A 22,582-nucleotide genomic window follows, 5' to 3' on the forward strand; every position below is an offset into this window, starting at 1 on the left:
AGAAGTATGAATAAAACCGATATGGTTTTCCAATGTCTGACCTGAAATCTGGGACAGACTGAACTAGGTAAATGCTGCAACAGCCAATACCGACAAGAACCCCCCCCCCACACACACACACACACACACACACACACACAGTCTTCTTGTCGCCTCAGGTGGGCTCGCTCACACTTACACCACATATTTGCACCTGGCTGTCTGCACGTGATGCACCTCGGTGACGCACCAGCATCCTGAGTATATCCGCATATGAATCATAACATCCAAATAAATATGTGATAGCCAAATAAAAAGTACTTCCACATGGGGGCATCCGGGTAGGGTATCGTTAGGGTAGCGGGATCGCCGGTTCGAATCCCCGTGTTACCTCCGACTTGATCAGGAGTCCCTACAGACACAACTGGCCGTGTCTGCGAGTGGGAAGCCGGATGTGGGTGTGTGTCCTGGTCGCTGCACTAGCGCCTCCTCTGGTCGGTCGAGGTGCCTGTTCGGGCGGGGGGGGGGTGCGGGAACTGGGGGAATCGCGTGATCCTCCCACGCGCTACACCCCCCTGGCGAAACTCCTCACTGTCAGGTGAAAAGAAACGGCTGGCGACTCCACGTGTATGGGAGGAGGCCTGTGGTAGTCTGCAGCCCTCCCCGGGTCGGCAGAGGGGGTGGAGCAGAGATCAGGATGGCTCAGAAGAGTGGGGTAATTGGCCGGATACAATTAGGGAGAAAAAGGAGGGCGGGATATACTGAGCCAAACCATAAAGAGCTTTATAGACCATTAGCAGGATTGTGAAAGTGATTCTGTATTGTACTGGGAGCCCGTGAAGGGATTTCAGTACCTGATTAATATGAGTGATATGTTGAAATGCTCATGTAGTATGTGTGAGGACTCCGGCCGCTGCATTCTGATGAGCTGAAGCCGCTACTGACTCTTTGGATAATCCCGCAAATAGAGCGTTACAGTAGCCTAACCTACTTGAGATGAATGCATGAACCAGTTTCCCAGAGTCAGTTTGAGATGTGAATACTCCAAGTTTTGATATATTTTGGAAGTGATAAACCGCTGCTCTGGTGATGTTGCTAATGTGGTTTTCAAATTGAGCTCAGTATCCAAAATAATGCCACAGTTGCTGACTTGTTCATTATATTTATTTGTTTGTTTGTTTGTTTGTTTGTTTGTTTATGATCCCCACTACTCACTGCCTCAGCAGCGACTCTTCTACCCGGGGCCAAACAGTACGACAGTTAGAATTTAAAAGTCAACAAGCAAAAACAGAACATATGTTATCAATATAACAGCAATAACCAAAGACATCACACAAAACTAAACTTATAGATGTCTTATAGATGTCCAGTTGCACTTGATTCAACTCCTTTGGATAAACTTATAGATTATTTTATTAGCCACATGGCCAAGGCCGGTGGAATTTGTTTTTGGTACACATTAAACTCTGCAGCACAATACATACATGGACAACAACAGACACTCCACATAGTATTATCATGAACAATACAATTACACAATAACAGAAATAAACATAGCAGGCATAACAACTAGGTGAATGGTGGTATTTATATGCCAATGGTGTGTGAGGAGGGGACTGTAGGGAGGAATTCAGAGTCCTTATGGCTAGGGGGGAGAAACTGTTTGCAAAGCGTTTAGTCTAGGTTGACAGTGACCTGTAGCACCTCCCTGAGGGAAGGAGCTGGAAGAGATGATGAGCAGGATGTGAGGGGTCAGAGGTGATCTTCACTGCTCGCTTTACAGTCCAGTGAGTATGTAGAGATTCAACTAAAGGGAGTGGGTTGCCTATGATTTTGGATGCCTTGTTGACAATCCGCTGCAGCTTTTTTCGTGTCTGACCGTCCGTGCCGCCGTACCGTACTGTAGTAGAAGATGTTGTGATGGACTCCATAATGGCTGAGTAAAACAGAACAAGCCGTTGATGTTTGAGCCGGTATTTTTGACGCTGCCGAAGAAAGTAAAGTCGTTGTTGAGCTTTTGCGATGATGTTTTCAGCGTTAATTTTCCAATTTCAGGTTATTGCTGATGTCAGAGACGGTGGTGGTGATGGGGTCTCCGTTCATTTGTATGGGTGTTTTAGGATTCGGCATGCATCGGAAGTCAATAATGAGTTGTTCTTGGGTTTTGGCTGTATGAAGCAGAAGATTGTTGTTTGCGCACCAAGTGACAGCTTGGTCAAACAGCTTTGCGCACCACACGAAATTTACCCATCATACCCAACTAGACAAAAACAAAAACAGTTACCATAAATGAGAAAAAAGATCGATTCATTAAGATAAAGCAGACATAACTCATAACAACAGAATATAGTAAACAGACATAAAAATTAGACCTAATCTAAAACAATCTCTTTCGGCATTACATATTCTCGCAGCCTGTTCTTGAATCCAACTCTGCTGGTAATTGAAACCAAATGTTGCGAAAGTCTGTTCCAGTAGGTAATTGCCCTGTACATTACAGTCTTTTTTAAGGCATCAGTTCTGGGTTTAGGCAAGGTGAAATGACCCCTTAAGGCATGTCTAGTGCCATAGTCATGACCTTCTCTATTAAGCGACAGCTGAGAGGAGAGGCAAGCGGGTTTACGTAGCATATAAATCCATCCATCCATCCATCCATTATCCAAACTGCTTATCCTGCTCTCAGGGTCATGGGGATGGTGAAGTCCATCCCAGCAGTCATTGGGCGGCAGGCGGGGAGACACCCTGGACAGGCCGCCAGGCCATCACAGGGCCAACACACACACACAATCATACCTAGGGACAATTTAGTAATGCTGATTCATCTGACCTACATGTCTTTGGACTGTGGGAGGAAACCGGAGCACCTGGTGGAAACCCATGCAGATATAGGGAGAACATGCAAACTCCACACAGAGGACGACCTGGGACGACCCCCAAGGTTGAACTATCCCGGGGCTCGAACCCAGGACCTTCTTGCTGTGAGGCGACCGCGCTAACCACTGCGCCACCGTGCCACTAGTGTATAAATGTTTTTCATGAATAGAATCAGGCCACAAGCTAGTCTCTCATTGACTGTCATCCATGACAATTCTTTATGCATTCTTTCAACATTGTTTCTAATTGAGCAATGCAGAGTGAGTCTCGCAGCTCTATTTTGGGTAAGCTGGATTTTATTTAGTTTTTGTTTAGATGCTGTATTTCAGAGACAGTGGTGCCAGGTGTGGAAAAAACTCCTGTCTCCGACTTTCAGGACCAACTATGAGTATCTTAGTCTTGTCTGCATTCAGCTGTAGAAAGTTTCTGGACATCCAGCAAGTAATATAATCAATACAGTTTACTAATTTATTAACAGGACCGAGATCACCAGAGGAAAGGGAAATACATAACTATGTGTCATCAGCATATGAGTGGTAGGATATATTATGTTTATTTATGGTAATACTAAGCAGGAGTATGTATAGATTAAAAAGCAGTAGCCCAAGGAGTGACCCTTGGGGAACCCCAGAGAAAAGCTTTGTTTCAGCAGATTTAAAACTAACAAATGAAATATAAAAGCTCCTTTCCCTTAGGTAGGATGAAAACCAGTTAAGAACAGGTTCCACTAGGCCAAATGAATCATGAAGCCTTTGAATTAAAATGTCATGATCAACAGTGTCAAAGGCAGCAGTGAGATCAAGCAATACGTAAATCGAAATTCTTTGTGAGTTACTGTCATTTGATTACTCTTGTTAGAGCTGTTTCTGTGCTATGATTGGCTCTGTAACCCGATTGGCATGTATCTATTGAGTTGAAAGATATTCATCCAGTTGTTTGTATACTACCTTTTCAAGTATTTTGCTTAGAAAATGAAGATTGGAAATTGGTCGGCGATTATTAATTATGGCTGGGTCTACGTTGGTTGTTTTTCTTCAACAGAGGTGAGATTACAGCATGCTCGAGAGAAGCAGGGAAAATGCCGGTCTGCAGGGAGCTATTAATAATGTTTTCTAAGTCAGTTATTAGCAATGGGAGACAGAGCTGAGCAGTTTAGTAGGGATGGAGTCAAGAGAACAGGTGCAAGGCTTTGGGACCGGAATTATTTCCTCCAGATCTCTGGAGTTAACAGGTGAGAATGTAGACATTGAGCTCAGAGCAATACGTTGGTGTGAGTGTGAGACAGGTCTAGATGTATTGCTGCAATAAATTAATATATTATATCTGATATGAAACTTTTTCTTGAAAAAAGTGCAAATGTATGACATTTGGTGACAGAGAAAGGACATGAAAGGACATGGGCTGTCTTTTAACTTATACTTTATTAGGTTTTCAGACAGCATATGGAAATTGAATAAGAAAATAGAGCAATGGATAGGTATCTTTATTTTCAGCAGCCACAGATAGGCCTATACCATACAGTGAGTCAGTAAAACACAACATCTGTATATGATACGTGACCCTATACTAGGAGCCAGCGGGTCAACTGTTCAACAGTAATATGGAGAATCAAATTGATGTGAATTAGCTCCATCCCATTTGGACAGCTAAACATTGTTCATGGTTTAATTCCAGAGAATCAGCATCTGAACAATCAGTGCTTTGCAAATCTCCTGAACCTTGTTAAGGCTTCGTACCGTTTTCAAACTAGTGCACTTTTGGAGATGGATGGAGTGAGAAACAGTGCCAAAGATCTCAGTCTTTTTTGTGCCCAGACACAGCATAAAAAGCGGATGCTGACAAGAGATCAGACATCTCAGCTGAATGTAATGACTATAACCATATTTCTCTTAGTTGCTGATGCTTGTGGAAGTGCTCTAGTCTTTAAAGCCGTCTTCTTCCGTTCTCCATCCAGTGGAACTCAAAAAGGTCGGTGACTCTTTCAGCGGCTGTGATCTTCATAGTGGATGGTCTGGAAGTCTGTGTCAGCGAGTTTTGTCCCAGACCAGAGCTTCTCTATTAGGCAAGACAGGACATCCATTCCCCTGTAGACTGAGAGGACTGATGGGGTGACCTCCTCCGGTTCCACCACCGAATGCATGAGACGGGACGGCACTGAGAGGGTTAGAGAAGCAATTGGGAGGATTTATATTAAATTTGTGTTCATGTTTATGTCCACATGTGCACAACTGGGCTGTGTATGTCAAGCGAGTGCACATACACCCGCAGATCTGTATGTATGCAAATGTGTATACAGACCTTTGGCTTCGGCATATTCTTCTTGACTGAGGAGACTGTTGGGGTGCGGTTGAAGGGTGGGAGAAAGGATGAGAGAGAAGGAAAGCAGCAGCACCTGAAGATAAAAACAGACCGAGCAAGACAAGCAAATTTTAATCATAGAGGCAATGTAGATGAAAGAACAGGGTCAATCAGGAGGCAAGAAACACAGGGGAAGGATAAAAACATGTTGAAAAAGTTAGTGTACACAGGGTTTTGCACATTTTGCTGCTGAATACATTTTTTTTTTTATTTTCTTCAAATACTTCAGTGGATTCTGCTACATAGTTGAAGGCTGTATGAGTCAGCCACAGGCACAACAAAGAGAATAACGAGGCAAAGTTTGTTTTTAATGATGGCCTTGAGCCCAAATGGCATGTGTCCATAACAAACCAATTGTATCTATGATTGATTGTCACAGATGTTATGCTGTTTGAGCATATTCCCAAAGGCGAAGTGTGATATCAGGTTTCTATGCCTTACCAGGATGCAGGTCCCCTTCTGTGTCGTTTTGCTGGAGCTGTGAGGAAGGCGAGCCTGAAGCCTGCTCAGCTGCTCCAACAGCGAACTGCAATACCAGAGAAAGGCAGATGGGAGGCTCAGTAATATTTTTAGAGTTTTTAAATAAGAATCCACAGGGTCCTTATAATGCACATCATCACTTTGCACATGCTGTGATCATTGTTGAATATGACAAAATTGCTGATGGTTGAGTCTCACATGGCCAGATCTATTCTGACACTTTGTTTCACATTGTATCACCAAGCCACAACGAGGGAAAGTGTGGTATGAGGACATGAAAGAACACAGGAGGAGCAGGACACGTTGGTTTTTTTTTTAACGTTGAGCATATCATTTATTTCACTTCAGATGTATTATTTGAGTTGTTATCACTGTTTTTGTGCTTCCTCTCTGAGCACAGCCAATTCTCAGGAGGTTGAGGGTTGCTGTTCACAGGACTCTTTGTTTTTTATCATTGCTTGTCTTATCAGGGTTTTTTTTTTATTTTGTCTTGTAAATCACTTTTTAACTTTGTTTGGAAAAGTCCTATATAAATAAAGTTTTTATTAATATTGTTGTTATTATTATTAATTACTAGCTAGTTCGCTATCTTGCATGGTGTTGCTAAGCAACTATTGGAAACAGACCAAACGACAGATTGATGATGGTAATTCACTGAATGTCCAATTAAATTAGGGTAGAAATTACGTAATTTAGTACCAAAAGCAGGTTGGTTTTCTGAAACTGTGTAATTATGTTGACAACCATGAGGACAATTCTTAGTCAAAGTTCCACCACAGCGGGCGTCCAGGTAGCATAGCGGTCTATTCCATTGCCTACCAACACGGGGATCGCCAGTTCAAATCTCCATGTTACCTCTGGCTTGGTCAGGCATCCCTACAGACACAATTGGCCATGTCTGTGGGTGGAAAGCCGGATGTGGGTATGTGTCCTGGTCACTGCACTAGCACTCTCTGGTCAGTCGGGGCGCCTGTTCAGGGGGGGGGGACTGGAGGGAATAGCGTGATCCTCCCACATGCTACATCCCTCTGGCAAAACTCCTCATTGTCAGGTGAAAAGAAGCGGCTGGCAACTCCACATGTATCGGAGGAAGCATGTGGTAGTCTGCAGCCCTCCCCGGATCGGCAGAGGGGGTAGAGCAATGATCAGCATGGCTCGGAAGAGTGGGATAATTGGCCAGGTACAATTGGGGAGTGGGGAGAGGGGAGAGGGGAGGGGAGAGGAGAGGAGAGGAGAGGAGAGGAGAGGAGAGGAGAGGAGAGGAGAGGAGAGGAGAGGAGAGGAGAGGAGAGGAGAGGAGAGGAGAGGAGAGGGGAGGGGAGGGGAGCAAAAAAAACTTTCAGAGAGGGGAGGGGGGCAAAAAAAATCTTTCAAAGTGAGTAAAAATAGCACAGAGATAGCTGCCAAGCCAAAAGCTGGGGTGTTTAAATATTAGGGGCCAATGTGTGAACATGTGGTGCATTTGGGATGTTTAACAATATGTGTTTTAAGATAATGTTCATAATAATCAGGTTTATTTGTTTAGCCCTACATCCAAGCTACCGTCTCAAAGGGCTTTACATTCCCACACTGAAAAACTAGTGGATACAATAAATGAAACCTTTGTATCCCAAGACCCTCGGTAGGACCCAGAGTTTAGCGCTAAATAGAAGGGCTAACCAAAGCTTAAACTGAGGCTGTGAACCTCCTGGGGAGGAATTATTAGGGTTAAAGATCAACAAAGCTGATCAAATACGAGGTAACTGCTTGTCAAATGATAATGATAATAAATAGAGTTTTAACTCAGATCTGAAGGGGACTACAGAATCAGTCTTTTTTATGTCAGCAGGAAGAGGTGTGCGGAAGGGATGCTCTGCTGATTCCTTTTGGCTCCTGGGACAGAAAGGACACCTACTATGCCTAATTAAGACTGGAAGGAGCAAGAAGATACCCAAGGCTTGATAAGTTCTGACTGATAGGACAGAGCAAGACCGTGTTGTAATTTAAAGGTTAGCAGGGGCACTTAAATGTCAGACCTAACATGAATATGGAGCCTGTGAAGCGAGGTTAGCGTGGATTTAATATGGTCAAACTATCTCATTTTAGTCTACATTTTTGCAGCGGTCATCTGGAGGTTTTGGATGCTTGCACGTGGTGTGCTTCCCAGATTCGGCCAAAATGTGACAAGGGAGGAGGCCATAGAGTGAGTTTACCAGCCATCGCCAGCTTTGAAAAAAATTTCAGTTGGATGGTTTTGAACTGCAAGAGTACAAATCTGTCCCACCAAGGGACCTCTCTGCCAGAGGCTCAGTTATTCTGATAGAGGTTGTATTGGTTATTTTATTTCTAGTAAATTCAACCTTGCTATTGAAAAAAATCGAAGAAGTTTTCAGCACCAACTGGGGAGAAGCTGATAGATTATTTCAGAGTACATTTTGTTGCAGTTTCATAGAGAAATTTTGCCTCATATTTATGGCTGTTTATCAGGAGAGAAATAAATATTCAGCATATTTTTCTTCCCCCCCCCCTTTTTCTCCCCAATTGTACTTGGCCAATTGTCCCACTCTTCCCGAGCCGTCCCGATCGTTGCTCCAAACCTTCTGCTGATCCGCGGAGGGCTGCAGACTACCACATGCCTCCTCCCTTACATGTGGAGTTGCCAGCCGCTTCTTTTCACCTGACAGTGAGGAGTTTCACCAGGGGGACGTAGCACGTGGGAGGATCACGCTATTTGCCCCGGTTCCCCCTCCCCCTTGAACAGGTGCTCCGCCCCAACCGACCAGAGGAGGCGTTAGTGCAGCGACCAGGACACATACCCACATCCAGCTTCCCACCTGTAGACACAGCCAATTGTGTCTGCAGGGACGCCTGACCAAACTGGAGGTAACATGGGGATTCGAACTGGCGATCCTCATGGTGGTAGGCAACGGAATAGACCGCCACGCTACCCGGACACCCCCAAATATGCAGCATCTAATCCTTGAAAAAGTTGCCGTGGTCAAAGAAATGACACTGATGGGACTATACTGTTTCTACATAAACAGAATATTTGGTACTGAGTTATATTTTCTGTGGCGGCCTGGCGGCCTGTCCTGGGTGTCTCCCCGCCTGCCGCCCAGTGACTGCTGGAATAGGCTCCAGCATCCCTGCGATCCTGAGAACAGGATAAGCCAGTGTTTCTCAACCCAGTCCTCAAGGAACCCCTATCCTGCAGATTTTCATTGTAACCCTGCATAGGTAGCCCTGCTTGTACTTACTCGACCAATCATCTCGCAGCACTTAATTATGCAAGGTGTGCAACGTCTGACAAAATTCATTGCTGATTGGTTGAATAACTACAAACAGGTACCTATTCAGGGTTGCAAAGAAAATATGCAGGATAGGGGTTCCTTGAGGACTGGGTTGAGAAACACTGGGATAAGCAGTTCAGATAATGAATGGCTGGATAATGAGAACGCTTACTTGTTGGTTTGTTCCAACTGGTGGACCTTCCTCTGCAACTCCAGATTGTGTGCACTACAGGCAGCCATCCTGTCAACAGAAAGAGACAAGTAGATAAAAAGAGATAAGGATAGGGATGGTGGGAAGGAGAGAGAGAGAGAGAGAGAGAGAGAGAGAGAGAGAGAGAGAGAGAGAGAGAGAGAGAGAGAGAGAGAGAGAGAGAGAGAGAGAGAGAGAGAGAGAGAGAGAGAGAGAGAGAGAGAGAGAGAGAGAGAGAGAGAGAGAGAGAGAGAGAGAAAGAAAGGAGACATCAAACGACGCTCCACTTGGTTACTGCACTACTTTGTCTCTACTCATTTTTGTCCTCCCTGTCAGTGTCTGTCAGGCTGATTGTTATCCAGCACCCCATTTTGTTGTCCTTTTAAAATCTTCCTACCTGCGCCTCTGTTAGTCTCTGTGAGTCACGTCTCTATTATGACGCTCTAACTGAGCACAATGGTGACTGATAATGAAAGCTTGTCAGCACACCCTGCATGCTGCTGATTTGTTTTGCTTGCTATTATTACGCAGCAAATCTGCTGCAGCTTGAATTATCAGCCTGTAGCCTATACTAGACGGCTTGTGAAATTATTGTTAAATGAGATTATAGATTGCGGTCTCTTTTACAGCGTTCATCACCCAATGTAATGGGGGATCCTTTTTAAGTTTTACTTCACTGTTGCATAGAATTGGAACATAACCAGAATTTAAAATACATTAAAAACTCTTTTTCTTTGTTTGGCTTTGGAATTGTCTCAGCCCTTGTTTCACTAATCAATCAGTTTAAATTACTATCCTGAAAACTTAAATGTGAAAAAATGCCTTTTTTGCCTTTACCAGCGGCCCAGCCAGGTGTTTGCAGAGGTGCAAAAAGGGTTATGCCACATATACGCAGCACATAGGGGCGCTACACGTAGGGGGCGCCATAACAATGGTTAAAAAAAAAGAAGATTGTTTTGCTCCTTATTTGTTGAGCACTTTCCCTACCGCTGACTGTTTCTTTTAACGAAGTCTTATGTATATATATGTGTATATATATATATCCTCTCAAAGAAAAAAGCATATTCAACCAGTAGTAAAAATGTGCAATCGATGTCTAACTGAAAAATATTTTATCATTTGCAAACCAGAAATGCCCACATTGAATAACAGCAATGAATTGGCCAGCAGTTGCAGACAGATATAAGCACACAAAGCCCCTATTTTGTAATTATAAATAAATCATGCCAATAGACAAATATGAACCCCCCCCCCCCCCATTTGACCGTTAGCGATCACGTGTTTTTGAATGTCGCACCTCTCCCTTCCCCACTGGACGTCGTGCACGTGATGTGCATGACGAGGCAGTAAGTGGCATGTCCTTTCCCGAGTAGCTTTATTGACTGCTGATGATTGCTTATGGCAAGAAACAGGCTTGTACTGTCGGTTTGGATAATGGATGGATGGATGGTGATTTTTTTTTTGTATCAAAAGTAACAACCATGTCACTAGTGTGAGACGGATACAACAGAAATGTTGCCCAATAGCTCAGGAGGGAGATAGGTGGTCAGTTTGCCATTTGGATCTGACTATCTTTTCAACTGACCCACCACACTGAAGGTCCAGATCCGGAACGGCCACCTGTTACTATGTAACTGTGATGGTGAACTGCCATGAAAAGGGTGTTGCAGTCTTGCATATTTTCATTTGCAAAACGTCCCTATGGATGCAGAATCTAACACACGAATACAAATTCACTCCTGCAGAGATTCCAAACTAAGTTTCAGCCTTTTAAAACTGAGTTTCGGTGCTACAACACTTTTTCCTTTCACATGCAGAATGTGGCCTGGATTTCACTCCATCCATATGCAGCAACACATGACAAGTCAGCATATGCAGTATGTATGATTTAACACGGATCACTCAGTGCACCCTTTGAGACTTGATTCATACTGCGCTAGGAAATTATTTATTCACACATGATTTGTTTGTTAAGTTTGTCCATCTTAGAAGTGTTTGATTCAGTGCAAAAGATGCAGGTACAAGAAAAGGGGTTAAGAAACCAGGTCAGACAGATAAACCAAGTTCTTAGGCTAAATCAGCAGATCTCGCTTCTGCATTTAGGGATTTTTTTTTTCTCCCATTTTACAATTAAAGGTTGACAAAAGAGCTATCGGGGGCAACAAAAGGCCGAAGAGACAATCGGGTCAAGGTAAAAGTATCCATGCATGCAGACTGTGTGCACGTGTCTGTAGGCCCCCTGGTATCATAAACCACAACTTGATAACAACAGGCACACATATCAACAATATCACATTTATCAATGAGACATGGTAGCGGATAATTGTGCGCACAAAGTTTTACCTTGTAGTAATTATTCTTTGCATGACTGAAGGAGGACCTGCCCCCGAAGGAAAACGCCACTGAGAAAACGATGCTAAAGAATCAGACTGGGTCTCTGAAACACCAGCCATAGTAATGTGAGTCCAAGGTTAATCAGAGGGTCTCTCTATCTGTCTGTCTGTCTGTCTGTCTGTCAATTCAATTCAATTCAATTCAATGATGCTTTATTGGCATGACTGCATTAATTACAATGGTGCCAAAGCAGGTGACAGCAAAACAGGTCAACAGAGCACCAAACAAAACAACAACAAATGGAAAAAAGAATAGATAGAACTGGCGGAAACATAGAACAGCACTTGAACAGCAACTGACAGTAACTGACAGTGTTTTGGTCACTCACTGACCCTCAGGCCATGGCATTCTGACACATACTGTGCCGCAAGGTGTGACCTTCGGCCCTCTCCTAAAACAAGTGGCCATTGTTCTTTCTCATCCAGGGGGAGAAAATTTGGAATCTGGTTTTCAAATTTCTCCTGGTATTTTTCTCTCGTGTTCTGGAATTTCTCACAATTTAGCAGGAAGTGCATCTCCGTCTCGACCTCACCTGCCGTACAGTGACCACATAGTCTTTGCTTTTCTGGTAGCCAAGATGTTTTGTGTGTCTGACCTTTTCCACGGCTAGACTGTGGTGACTGAGCCTGTAGTTGGTAAGGATGTGTCTCTGTTTACCGTCTCTGACAGCGGAGAGATAGGCGGCCAATTTGTGTTCTCTTTTTAGGGCCCGGTAACGTTCTCATTTGTGTTGTAATTTGGTTTCTATGTCCCAGTGTTCCAAATATGAGTTGTTGCATTGTTTGGTGATGTGGTTTACTCTAATCTGTGGTTGGTTAGCAGTGCTGGTCTGAAACTCATCTGTGTTATCTATGCATCTCCCTCTCCTTCTCTCTCCCTCTCCTTCTCTCTCTCTCTCTCCCTCTCCTTCTCTCTCTCTCTCTCTCCCTCTCCTTCTCTCTCTCTCTCTCTCTCTCTCTCTCTCTCTCTCTCTCTCTCTCTCTCTCTCTCTCTCTCTCTCTCTCTCTCTCTCTCTCTCTCTCTCTCTCTCTCTCTCTCTCTCTCACGCACTCCATGCTTTTCTTGCTTCGTTGAAAGGCTTTTAGTGACCAGTAGCATGTGTGCATTTAGGCTCTGTCTCTGCCTTGTAAGAACAGGTCGCTCTCTCACTTGGAGGAAGACAGCTTGCTCCTCCAGCGAGGCACGCTGACTGCAGCCCTGCGGCGTGACAGACAGGAACATTTCGAGGGAGGAGTGAAGATGTCGTGAGTACTACAGAAAGAGAAAGAGCAACAAATGGAGGCACCCCAGACTGTCCATCATTTCTCTGGTTTGACGTGACTGCCATCCTGTCGCGGCCACACCAAACCTCCCCAATTATCCGGGCACGGGACCGGCACTAAGAATGCACTGGCTTGTGCATCCTCAGTGGCTGGGTTTAGACAAGTCAATTGTATTTGCGTAGCCCAATATCACAAATTACAAATTCACCTCTGCGATCCTGTATCGAATTAAAAGTTAATAGAAAGAATTAAAGGCAAAGAAGAACTGAAAGTTAAAAGCTAAAGTTTGTACAGACGAAGAAGAAAATTACCTCAAAAAGCAGAACATGCAACTCAGATATAAACGAGTGGTTAGCCCTAAAAAAAGAAGCATTTATTCAACTGTCACATAAATAGAAATGAGCTCTTTATTTCAAATTATGCCGCTACATCCACAGTAAAGAATTGCTGGGATACTGTTAAATAATGGCCAGCAGATATTATTATTTTTCACTGTTAATCCTCATAGTCTTCGCAGTGGTATTCACTTATGTGCCACGGAGGTGTAACGCTAAACCAGGTACTCCCAGAAATCACAGGGATCAACCTTCCTGATCGGGTTTGACATTAAAGGTCGGCTTACATAAGCTAACTTACAATATCAAACACGATCAAGAAAATGAATCTCTTCAATAATGCTTAAGTTCACAGGATGTCCGACAAAAAGGGCACTAGATCAAACTGCTCCTTTGGAGAGGGAAAAGCCGAGTCAGTCAACCAAACACATCAAGGAAGGTTTAATATCTCGCAAAAAGACACAGATCTTGGATTAAAGTTGAACTGTGATGGATACAGCAAATCAAAGGCTGTGTAACAGAGATAATATGATGCCAGTAGCGACAGTGGTGCCTTGTCACCTAGCAACCGCCTCCCATTCTAGCACAGTACAGTCTGAAAACCATGCTGCTATTTCAAGGGCAGGTGACTGTTAAAACCAGTGTGTAATTTGATCAACTGCCCTTGAATCCATCCAGTCATTATCAGAACCGCTTATCCTGCTCTCAGGGTCACGGGGACGCTGGAGCCTTTCCCAGCAGTCATTGGGCGGCCGGCGGGGAGACACCCTGGACAGGCCTCCAGGCCATCACATAAACCGGAGCACCCAGAGGAAACCCACGCAGACATGAGGAGAATATGCAAACTCCACACAGAGGACGACTCGGGACGACCCCCAAGGTTGGACTACCTCGGGGCTCGAACCCAGAACCCTCTTGCTGTGAGGCGACTGTGCTAACCACTGCGCCACCGTGCCAACCCTGTCCTTGAATATTAAACTTTATTTCTAGAAATTACTTGCGCAACATGTTTTTACTTATAGTGAGACCAGCTATGTTATATGGTTTGGAGACGGTGGCACTGACGAAAAGACAGGAGGTGGAGCTGGAGGTGGCAGAGTTGAAGATGCTAAGATTTTCACTGGGAGTGACGAACAAGGACAAGATTGGGAACGGGTATATTAGAGGGACAGCTCAGGGTTGGACGGGTTGGAGGCAAAGCAAGAGAGGCAAGATCGAGATGGCTTGGACATGTGCGGAGGAGAGATTATGGGTGACCTTACATAAACATAGGTAACATAAAGCAATGTAAATATAAGAATATAAGCAGGAGTAAATGCAGAAACTGAATCAATGAAGCATACACCCAACCTACATTAAACATAACACACAACTATTAAAAACCCAAAAAACAAATAGATTTGGTCAGACTATGTTTGGTTAGTATTCGCATGTGTGTGTATATGTGTGTGTTTTGCTTGAGTAGGTATGCTCTATTGTTGTGTCCTGTCTGTTACAGCTCATGCATATGCATACTAATTAAATTCTGTAAGAAGTCTAACTTGTATGTATGTATATATTTATATAGGGATGTCACTGATCAGCTGCTCATGCTGCTAGGCCAGTATATTGTATGTTGGATTAGGATGAAGCTGATGTAATGCCCCCATTGACAGTGACATTCAGCCTATTGTACACCAGCAGGAGAGGCCACTGGTATCTCATTAAGACAGAGCTTTACACTGATCCACCTGTGGGTGAGTTTCTATGGCTTCATCAGTGTATGAATGTGTGTGAATGTGAGGCATACATCGTAAAAAAGCACCTTGAGTGTTCGGTAGACTAGAAAAGTGCTATATAAAATGCAGTCCCTTTACCATTCTACCATTTATATTGGGAGAAGGATGCTGAATATGGAGCTGCCAGGGAAGAGGAAAAGAAGAAGGTCAAAGAGGAAGTTTATGGATGTGGTGAGAGAGGACATGCAGGTGGCTGGCATGACAGAGGAAGATGCAGAGGACAGGAAGAGATGGAAATGGATGATCCGCTGTGGCGACCGCTAACAGGAGCAGCCAAAAGTAGTAGTAGTAGCAATAGCAGCAGCAGCAGTAGTAGTAGTAGTAGTAGTAGTAGTAGTATATCCCACATAGGTGCTCAAATGAGTCTACTCCTCTGGGAGATGCCGGGAACATTTGTGCAAACATGGTGTTTTTGGATTCTGATTGTCAGTCGCTCTACTTTTTAAATGTATGGAGTAATACGTATTTAAGTAGAAATTACATTTCGCAATTTACACATTTTAACATGTTAGAGAATTTTTTTTTCTTTTCAATTTTCCCCCTTTTTCTCCGCAATTGCATCTGGCCAATTACCCTGCTCTTTTTGAGCCATCCCAGTCGCTGCTCCACCCTGTCTGCCGATCTGGGGGGCGCCCTGACTGACCAGAGGAGGCGCTAGTGCAGCGACCAGGACAAATACCCACATCCGACTTCCTACCCGCAGACACGGCCAACTGTGTCTGTAGTGGCGCCCGACCAAGCTGGAGGTAACACGGGGATTCGACCTGGCGATCGCGTGTTGGTAGGCAACGGAATAGACCCCTACGCTACCCGGGCGCCCATGTCAGGGAATTTTTAAGAATTATCTTGCAAACAACTATTGTGCATCACTGGGCCATGAGAGGGATCACTAGCAGTGTCGCACATGTGCTGCCGATAGACGCCAGGGGCAAACACAGCCTATGCTAAACTAACGATTGCTAGCAATTTCTTAATGCAGCTTCAAAACCAACCAAAATCCACCTCAGCCAATCTAGACATGCATAGGAGAACAATCCTCAAAAGTGACAAGAGTAAATATTTGCACTGAACATAGTTAAAGGCAATTATTTTACACCCCCATGCATTTCTACATTGGACTGAAACAGGGTTGGATCCGGAATTCCTTCTTTGGGAAATTCACACCATGCTTTAGAGGTTTTTTGACTAAGTGCTACATCTATAGCACTACTATCCCTTAGCAACTTTGGTGCAGCTGAGGTGGATGGAGCACAAAGGACAAGTTTGAAGAAGAAGAAAAAGTGCAGGCTAGTGAGTGGATATGGCAAAAGGCCTTTACCAAATGACACAACATCAATAGCTTAAAGTGTAGCTGCATACTTAGAAAATGTTTTTCAGTGAAAAACTGAAATATATGACTTCATTTCAAAGTGAGACATTGATGATGGATAAAATCTCAACAGGTTTGTGGGAACATGATGAAATCAACCACTAATGCACCCCCGCTAGATGAACTTTGCTATAGGGGACCAATCCAAAATAATAATAATAATAACAATAATTTTATTTATGAAACATGTCCAGTTCCTTTGTTCAGAGACACGTCACACATAAAGTGTACTGCACCTGTTTATCAGACAGACAATCTGATCCCAACCAACCACACCCCTGTCCTGTGCTACGAGCACTAGTAGGTTTCTACATTGTTTTAAGATGAGATGGTTGTGTTGCATTTGGAGCTAAATTCATGTTGGGTGAGAGTAAAAAGTTAAGCTGGCTCCTTACCGTCCCTCGAGGCTGTCAACGTATTCCCGTTTCTTCTTGCGACTTTCCTGAGCCGAGTGCTTGTTGCGGATCTTTCGGCGGATCTTCTTCAGAACTCTCTCCTCAGACTTACCCAGGAGGTGAAATGTAAACACAGGAGGAAATAGGAAGACAGAATAAAGGCCGGGGGGATTAACTGAATAACCGAAAAGAGCTGGGCATACTGATTCTGTACACGTGTGTGTATGTGTGTGTGTGTTCTTGTTCAGCTATATTTGTGAGGACCAATTTGAGTTTTTAACCGTAAAAGTGAAGACGTTTTTGTATAGTGAGGACTTTTTGGCCAGTCGTTATTTCTTAAAGTGTCCATTTTAGGGTTTGGATTTGGGTTTGAGGTTAAAGGGACAGTGCGTCCCAAAATCATAAACGCATGTTTTTCCTCTTACCTGTAGTGCCATTTATCCGTCCAGATCATTTTCGGGTGCGAGTCGCTGAGTTTTGGAGCTATCGGCCATAGTCGGCCTTCTCTCAAATACAATGGGACAGGATGGCACTCGGCTTGTGTTGCTCAGAGCGCCAAAAAAATACATTTGAAAAACTTGACGGCAATGTCTCGTTCCAGAAATCACGACCCAGTTACTCAAAATAATTTTCTTAGACCAAACTACACCTACATGAAACTGCTCACAACAAGGTCTGTGGATTATCTTGAGTAACCAGTCATGATTTCTGGAAAAACACATTGCTGTTGAGTTTTTCAAATGAACTTTTTTTTTATGCTTTGAGCAACACAAGCCGAGTGCCATCCAGTTCCACTGTATTTAAGAAAAAGCAGACATCTCTACAGCCAATACCTCCAAAACTGGGCGACTCACACCAAAACGATCTAGATAGATAAACAACACTATAGGTAAGAGGAAAGACATGTATTTTTGATTTTGGGGTAAACTGTCCCTTTAAGGTTAAAGTTATAATTAGGATCAGATTAAAGTTAGGGTATAACGGTTAAAGTGTGCATGTAGTTCAGATGGTTGAGGTTAGGGATAGTTTGGAAATGAATGTAGTCAAAGAGGGTCCTCACAAGTACAGAAAAACAAACGTGTGTGTGTGTGTGTGTGTGTGTGTGTGTGTGTGTGTGGTGATACAATATTGTATAGAGGAGTTGTAACAGTGGCAGCCCTAGATAAGAGTACATCCACACTATCACAGACAAATTCAAAAATGCATCTTTTTCTCTCCGTTCTGTATTCCATTCACACTAAATCGACATTTTCGACCATCAAAAACGAAGCTTTTCGAAAAGGCTCTCCAAATCTGAAAATGCCGGTCTCGTGTCAAACGCCAAAAATGGAGGTTTATGAAAAGGCTGACGTATGATTGCCATGTGATTTCAGGTCATGCTGCTGACTCAAATGGCCTGTGCATCCCCAGCAGAAGAGACTTCTACACATGGACGGCGAACTGAAAACCTCCTACCCGTTCTCACCACGAAACCGCCGTTTTCACATTTGTCCGTGTTAGTGTGGCGTGTACTCTAAAGTCGGCCATTTTCCAGGTACCTTGGACAGGGGCAGTTTGGTTGGCAGGTTGACCCCTTCCTTAGCTAGCAGCTTCTTCTCATCCTCATTAAGTACGAGCTCCTGCAGGGAATGCTGGGAGTTCCGCTGTGCCTTTTGATGGACAGAATATAGATGGAGAGAATATCAAGATTGGAGATTACTTTATTTCTCCCTGGGGAAATTTGTTTTGGACATGCAAAGGCTGCCACATAAAAATATACATTACAGCACAGGAACAGACAGAAAGTGCATAGCAGAGACGAGTGCAGACAGAAAGTGCATTGAAAGACGTGCAACACCGCCTCTCATTTCACACTCTCCTAATGACCCGAGTTCAGCAGATTCACTGATAGAGGGATGAAAGACATGTTATACCTGTTTAGGTATCTTTTCCTGTATTTAATTGGAACCCTGCAGCATCTACCTGATGGCAGCAGATCGTATTCTGAATTCAGGACATTAGAGGGGTCAGCAATAATGTTCCTAGCCTGTTTAGCCATAGTCTGCTCAGAGAGCACGAGGAGGGAGGGATGCTCCCGCACCCCGTCACTTTCATCGCTGTGCGGACCAGTCTGGACATTTGTGATTCTAATTTAACTGATATGTTATCGAACCAAACTGAAATTCCTTACGTAATATACTCTCTAGCACAGCGTGATAACATAACATCATTAGCCTCTGTCCAACCCCAAACACCCCGAGTCTGTGCAGAAAGTAGAGCTGCTGTCAGATCTCTCTCTCTCTCTCTCTCTCTCTCTCTCTCTCTCTCTCTCTCTCTAGCTCTCTCTCTAGCTTGCTCTCTCTCTCTCTAGTCTGTGCAGAAAGTAGAGCTGCTGTCAGATCTCTCTCTCTATCTCTCTCTCTAGCTCTCTCTCTAGCTCGCTCTCTCTCTAGCTCTCTCTCTCTCTCTCTCTCTCTCTAGTCTGTGCAGAAAGTAGAGTCGCTGTTGGATCTCTCTCTCTCTCTCTCTCTCTCTCTCTCTCTCTCCTTCTCTTTACCTTTTTCCCAAGATTGCATAACAAAAGATCCTTGATTGTGAGCGCGTGACAGGATGACAGCGGAGAGGTGGGGTTGGTGGAGAGGTAGTAGGCTATCCCAAGTTTCTCTTGGTGGTCGTTAGAGTCCCAACCTAAAAAAAAAAATGTAAAAAAAATGAGTGCCACTGGACAAAAGCCGATGATCCCAAAGTTTCTCACAAAATCACATGAGCCCTCCCAAGTACTGCCTGAACCAAAACAGCTTCCTGCTCATGGATCAGACAACTACACTCTGCGGGGCTTTTATGCTCCATTAAATGCACATCCCATGTGGCTCTTTGTCAAAAATATTACATTTTCATTACACCTTGTTTACACGTCAAGGTTTAGGTATCCTGAGTGCTGAGGGCTCAAGCACCTGCAATTTGAGAGGGACTTTTATTCAAAACGACCTCCTCCGGGAGACACTTTCCTTGAAAGGAAAAAGAAAATGGGACCATGTTTTTTTTTTATCATCGGAAAATGGAAAGCATCCCTGAATATTTTTTTTTTTTAGTCAGATGTCTCTTAAGTAGCCTTTCATTACTCTGCATCTGAAAGCGTAGATGCATAAATCTACCAGCAGGGTCTTCCTTCCCTTTCTGGCTGCACTGTGCTTGACATCTCCATGCCCTTCCACTCGAGGCCGTTAATTACCGTGGTTGCCACCGCTGCACCTCATCAATACAGACAAAGGCAGATACACAATTTGTCTTCAACACACAACAACACACTCCACAGCTCCCGGGTTCTGGGGAGTTCCCTTGCACGGTGTAGTACGACCAGGGTTCAATGTTACGCATTTCACATCACAGTTTTCCCGCATAACCCCAGCGGCGCTGTGTCTTTTACCTAAATCAATGGAGATGTCAGGCGCCATGTCACTTAGTGCAGGCTCTCCAGCAGCATGGCCGGCCGTTGGATAGGTCTGGGGGTGAGACCGGCAGTGGAAGGCTGGGAAAGGTGAACTGGGAGGCGGATGAGGGCTTACTGGATGATCCGACAGGGGATCCTCGCTCAAGCCGCTGTCACTGGCAGAAGGAGACCAAAGTGGGGACGCTGGGACGGATGATGAGTCGCTCCCCCCCAACAGGTTGTCCAGAAAATCATCAGCACCACCTCCCTCTGGATTTAGGCTCTGAGTTGGAGACAGAGGTGCATACACATAAATATGCTGACGCACACACACTCACAAGCCGGTAAGGAATTTTAAGTCCGGACATTCCCATATAGTCAGGCGCAAACCCTTGCGGCCATTCGACCCCGGCACCTTACCTCACAAGTTAAAGTGTTCAGGGATGCAGATGCAGAGGAAGACAAAGAAACAGCACATCTAAGCACAAGGTCAATCCTAATATATCCTGCACGCAGACACATCGTCCACATCAAAAACATATACGCTACGGACAGATTTACACACTGACGCAATCCGGCTCAATAAAGCTGAAGTGGCGATGCTTTGCTAAAGCTGAGCTTGAGCTCTAATAAACGGAGGATTACGTTTTCCACCGAGGGATCCTGATGGATAAATTCACGCGCAGACTGCAGAATGATGACGATACTCACGTCGTATATCGTGATGGTCCAGGGCTGGTCACCGTGGCTGTCCGCGGCTTCATTTGTGCTGTTAACCAGGAGGTCGAAGAACTCTATTCCATCGTGTATCTGTGATAAAGAGGTTTCTGATTAGAGAGGTCGTTCTACTGAACCACGCTATCGCTGACAGGGAAGGAGCTGACTTTCCAGCGTCATGTCATCTCGCCCAAAGCGTAGAACATGACACATACAGCGTTTGGTAGTAGGTCTGAACGATACATCAACATCACAAAATAGCTGTGCCGTAGTCACAGTGCAGTGGGTGCAATGGAAGGCAGATTGGGCCCATCAGTCATGTTAGGCTAATACTCTCACTGCTTAGTAGAATTTGAAATCTAGCAGGGTCCACTTTTTACAATTTCTCTTGAAGGAAAATATTCATCGTGCACCTGAGAAATATTATAATTTAGTCTGATTTAGGGACTTGTTGGACTTCTTGCCTCATTTCCCTCTCTTAAACTCACCCTATGCATTTGCTAAACTGGTCATTTTTTTCCAAATGGAGCTTTGCATTATGTGTGTGTGTGTGTGTGTGTGTGTGTGTGTGTGTGTGTGTGTGTGTGTGTGTGTGTGTGTGTGTGTGTGTGTGAGTGGGTGTGTGTGAGTGGGTGTGTGTGAGTGGGTGTGGTGAAATTATGTAACTCATTGTTATTACTTAATATTACAATGCTGATTTTTTTTCCAATATCGTTCAGCCCTAGTGTTGGGGTAATAAATAAAATGAACACCCCTAATTTAGGCCTTGCATTAAGCAACTTCATGTCAGTCTTTGCTTGCTGGAGTTTTACAAAAAGGTAAACCATCTGCATCAAAGACACCTCTGCTGTTTCACCATAAAGTTTTGCAACAATGTATCAAAACAGTTTATCTGCTAGCGTTACCCGTAGATCCATAGACACGTGTGTTTTACCTCATCTGAAATCTGCATCATTATTCCAAAATCCGGCAAGAGCTGATGAAATCTGATGAAAATATCCAACAGGCTTTAGTAATGCAACACCAGCCCGGTCTGTCTCTGTCTCTCTCTGTCTCTCCGTCTGTCTTTCTCTCTCTCTGCCTCTCTCTTTCTCTCTGGCGCTGGCGCTCAGGCATGTGCATCTTTATGAAGGGACAAAGTTGAAATTCCACATCACTACACCTCTGTTCTCATCCTCCTCCATCGCCGTCCAATGGCATCTTTGGCAGCCAGGTACGGGGACCAATGAGACAAAAGAGAAAGGCTGACGAGGAGATAAGGTGAGTTGGTCACAGGTAAAGTCACTAAGCCTCCTCTGACGTAATAATGAGATCACTCCTCCCTTGGTATGCTCGTGACCACTCAGGGAACAAGAGAAACTAGAAACTAGTGCTGCACGAGCTGGTGAAAAAAAAATCATGTAACCCACAAAAAACACTCTGGCCGCTCGCCAGGGGTCGCCCCCTTTAGTGGAGCGGCTAGTGACGTCACCTCGTGGTGCAATACAACCCCGGATCGAATCCCGCTGCGGGCGGAAATGAGTTTAGTTACATTGGTGGAGGCGGTGGGATCCGGAAGTGTCCGGAAGGGTGCAGATCTTCAGAAGTCGGAGCGCGGGAATAACAAAATACGAGGGCAAGCTTCCGGTTCCGGGAGCGGGTAAGCGCTGTTAAAAAAAAAAGAAAAGGCTCTAGCCGATCGCCAGGGGTCGCCCCCTTTAGTGGAGCGGCTAGCGATGCCGACTCATGGCGCAGTACAACAACGGAACGAATCCCGCAGCGGGCGGAAGCTTG

General features: G+C 44.5%; 1 protein-coding gene across 1 annotated transcript; it reads right to left on the bottom strand.

Annotated features, from left to right (window-relative positions):
- Positions 1–4,265: 4,265 nt before the first annotated feature.
- Positions 4,266–21,920, bottom strand: LOC130124114 (cyclic AMP-responsive element-binding protein 3-like protein 3-A). The gene is made up of 10 exons (XM_056293526.1): positions 21,744–21,920; positions 20,804–20,902; positions 20,090–20,375; positions 19,220–19,350; positions 18,222–18,332; positions 16,684–16,790; positions 9,133–9,201; positions 5,653–5,737; positions 5,152–5,245; positions 4,266–5,007 (listed from the first exon to the last, which is right to left on the bottom strand). Exons 1-10 carry the CDS (start codon positions 21,762–21,764, stop codon positions 4,835–4,837), a joined length of 1,176 nt encoding a protein of 391 aa, XP_056149501.1. The 5' UTR covers positions 21,765–21,920; the 3' UTR covers positions 4,266–4,834.
- Between the last annotated feature and the right edge of the window lie 662 nt (positions 21,921–22,582).

This window comes from Lampris incognitus, chromosome 14 (assembly GCF_029633865.1).
Source record: "Lampris incognitus isolate fLamInc1 chromosome 14, fLamInc1.hap2, whole genome shotgun sequence".
In the NCBI taxonomy this organism is placed as follows: domain Eukaryota; kingdom Metazoa; phylum Chordata; class Actinopteri; order Lampriformes; family Lampridae; genus Lampris; species Lampris incognitus.

Bases quoted from the DNA above. Each gene is read 5' to 3' on its own strand.
- LOC130124114 (XM_056293526.1), bottom strand. From the start codon at position 21,764: ATGATGCAGATTTCAGATGAG. The intron at 20,376-20,803 runs GTGAGTATCGTC...TCTCCAACTCAG, and splicing joins GGACCATCACGATATACGAC to AGCCTAAATCCAGAGGGAGG. The intron at 5,008-5,151 runs GTCTGTATACAC...TAACCCTCTCAG, and splicing joins AGAATATGCCGAAGCCAAAG to TGCCGTCCCGTCTCATGCAT.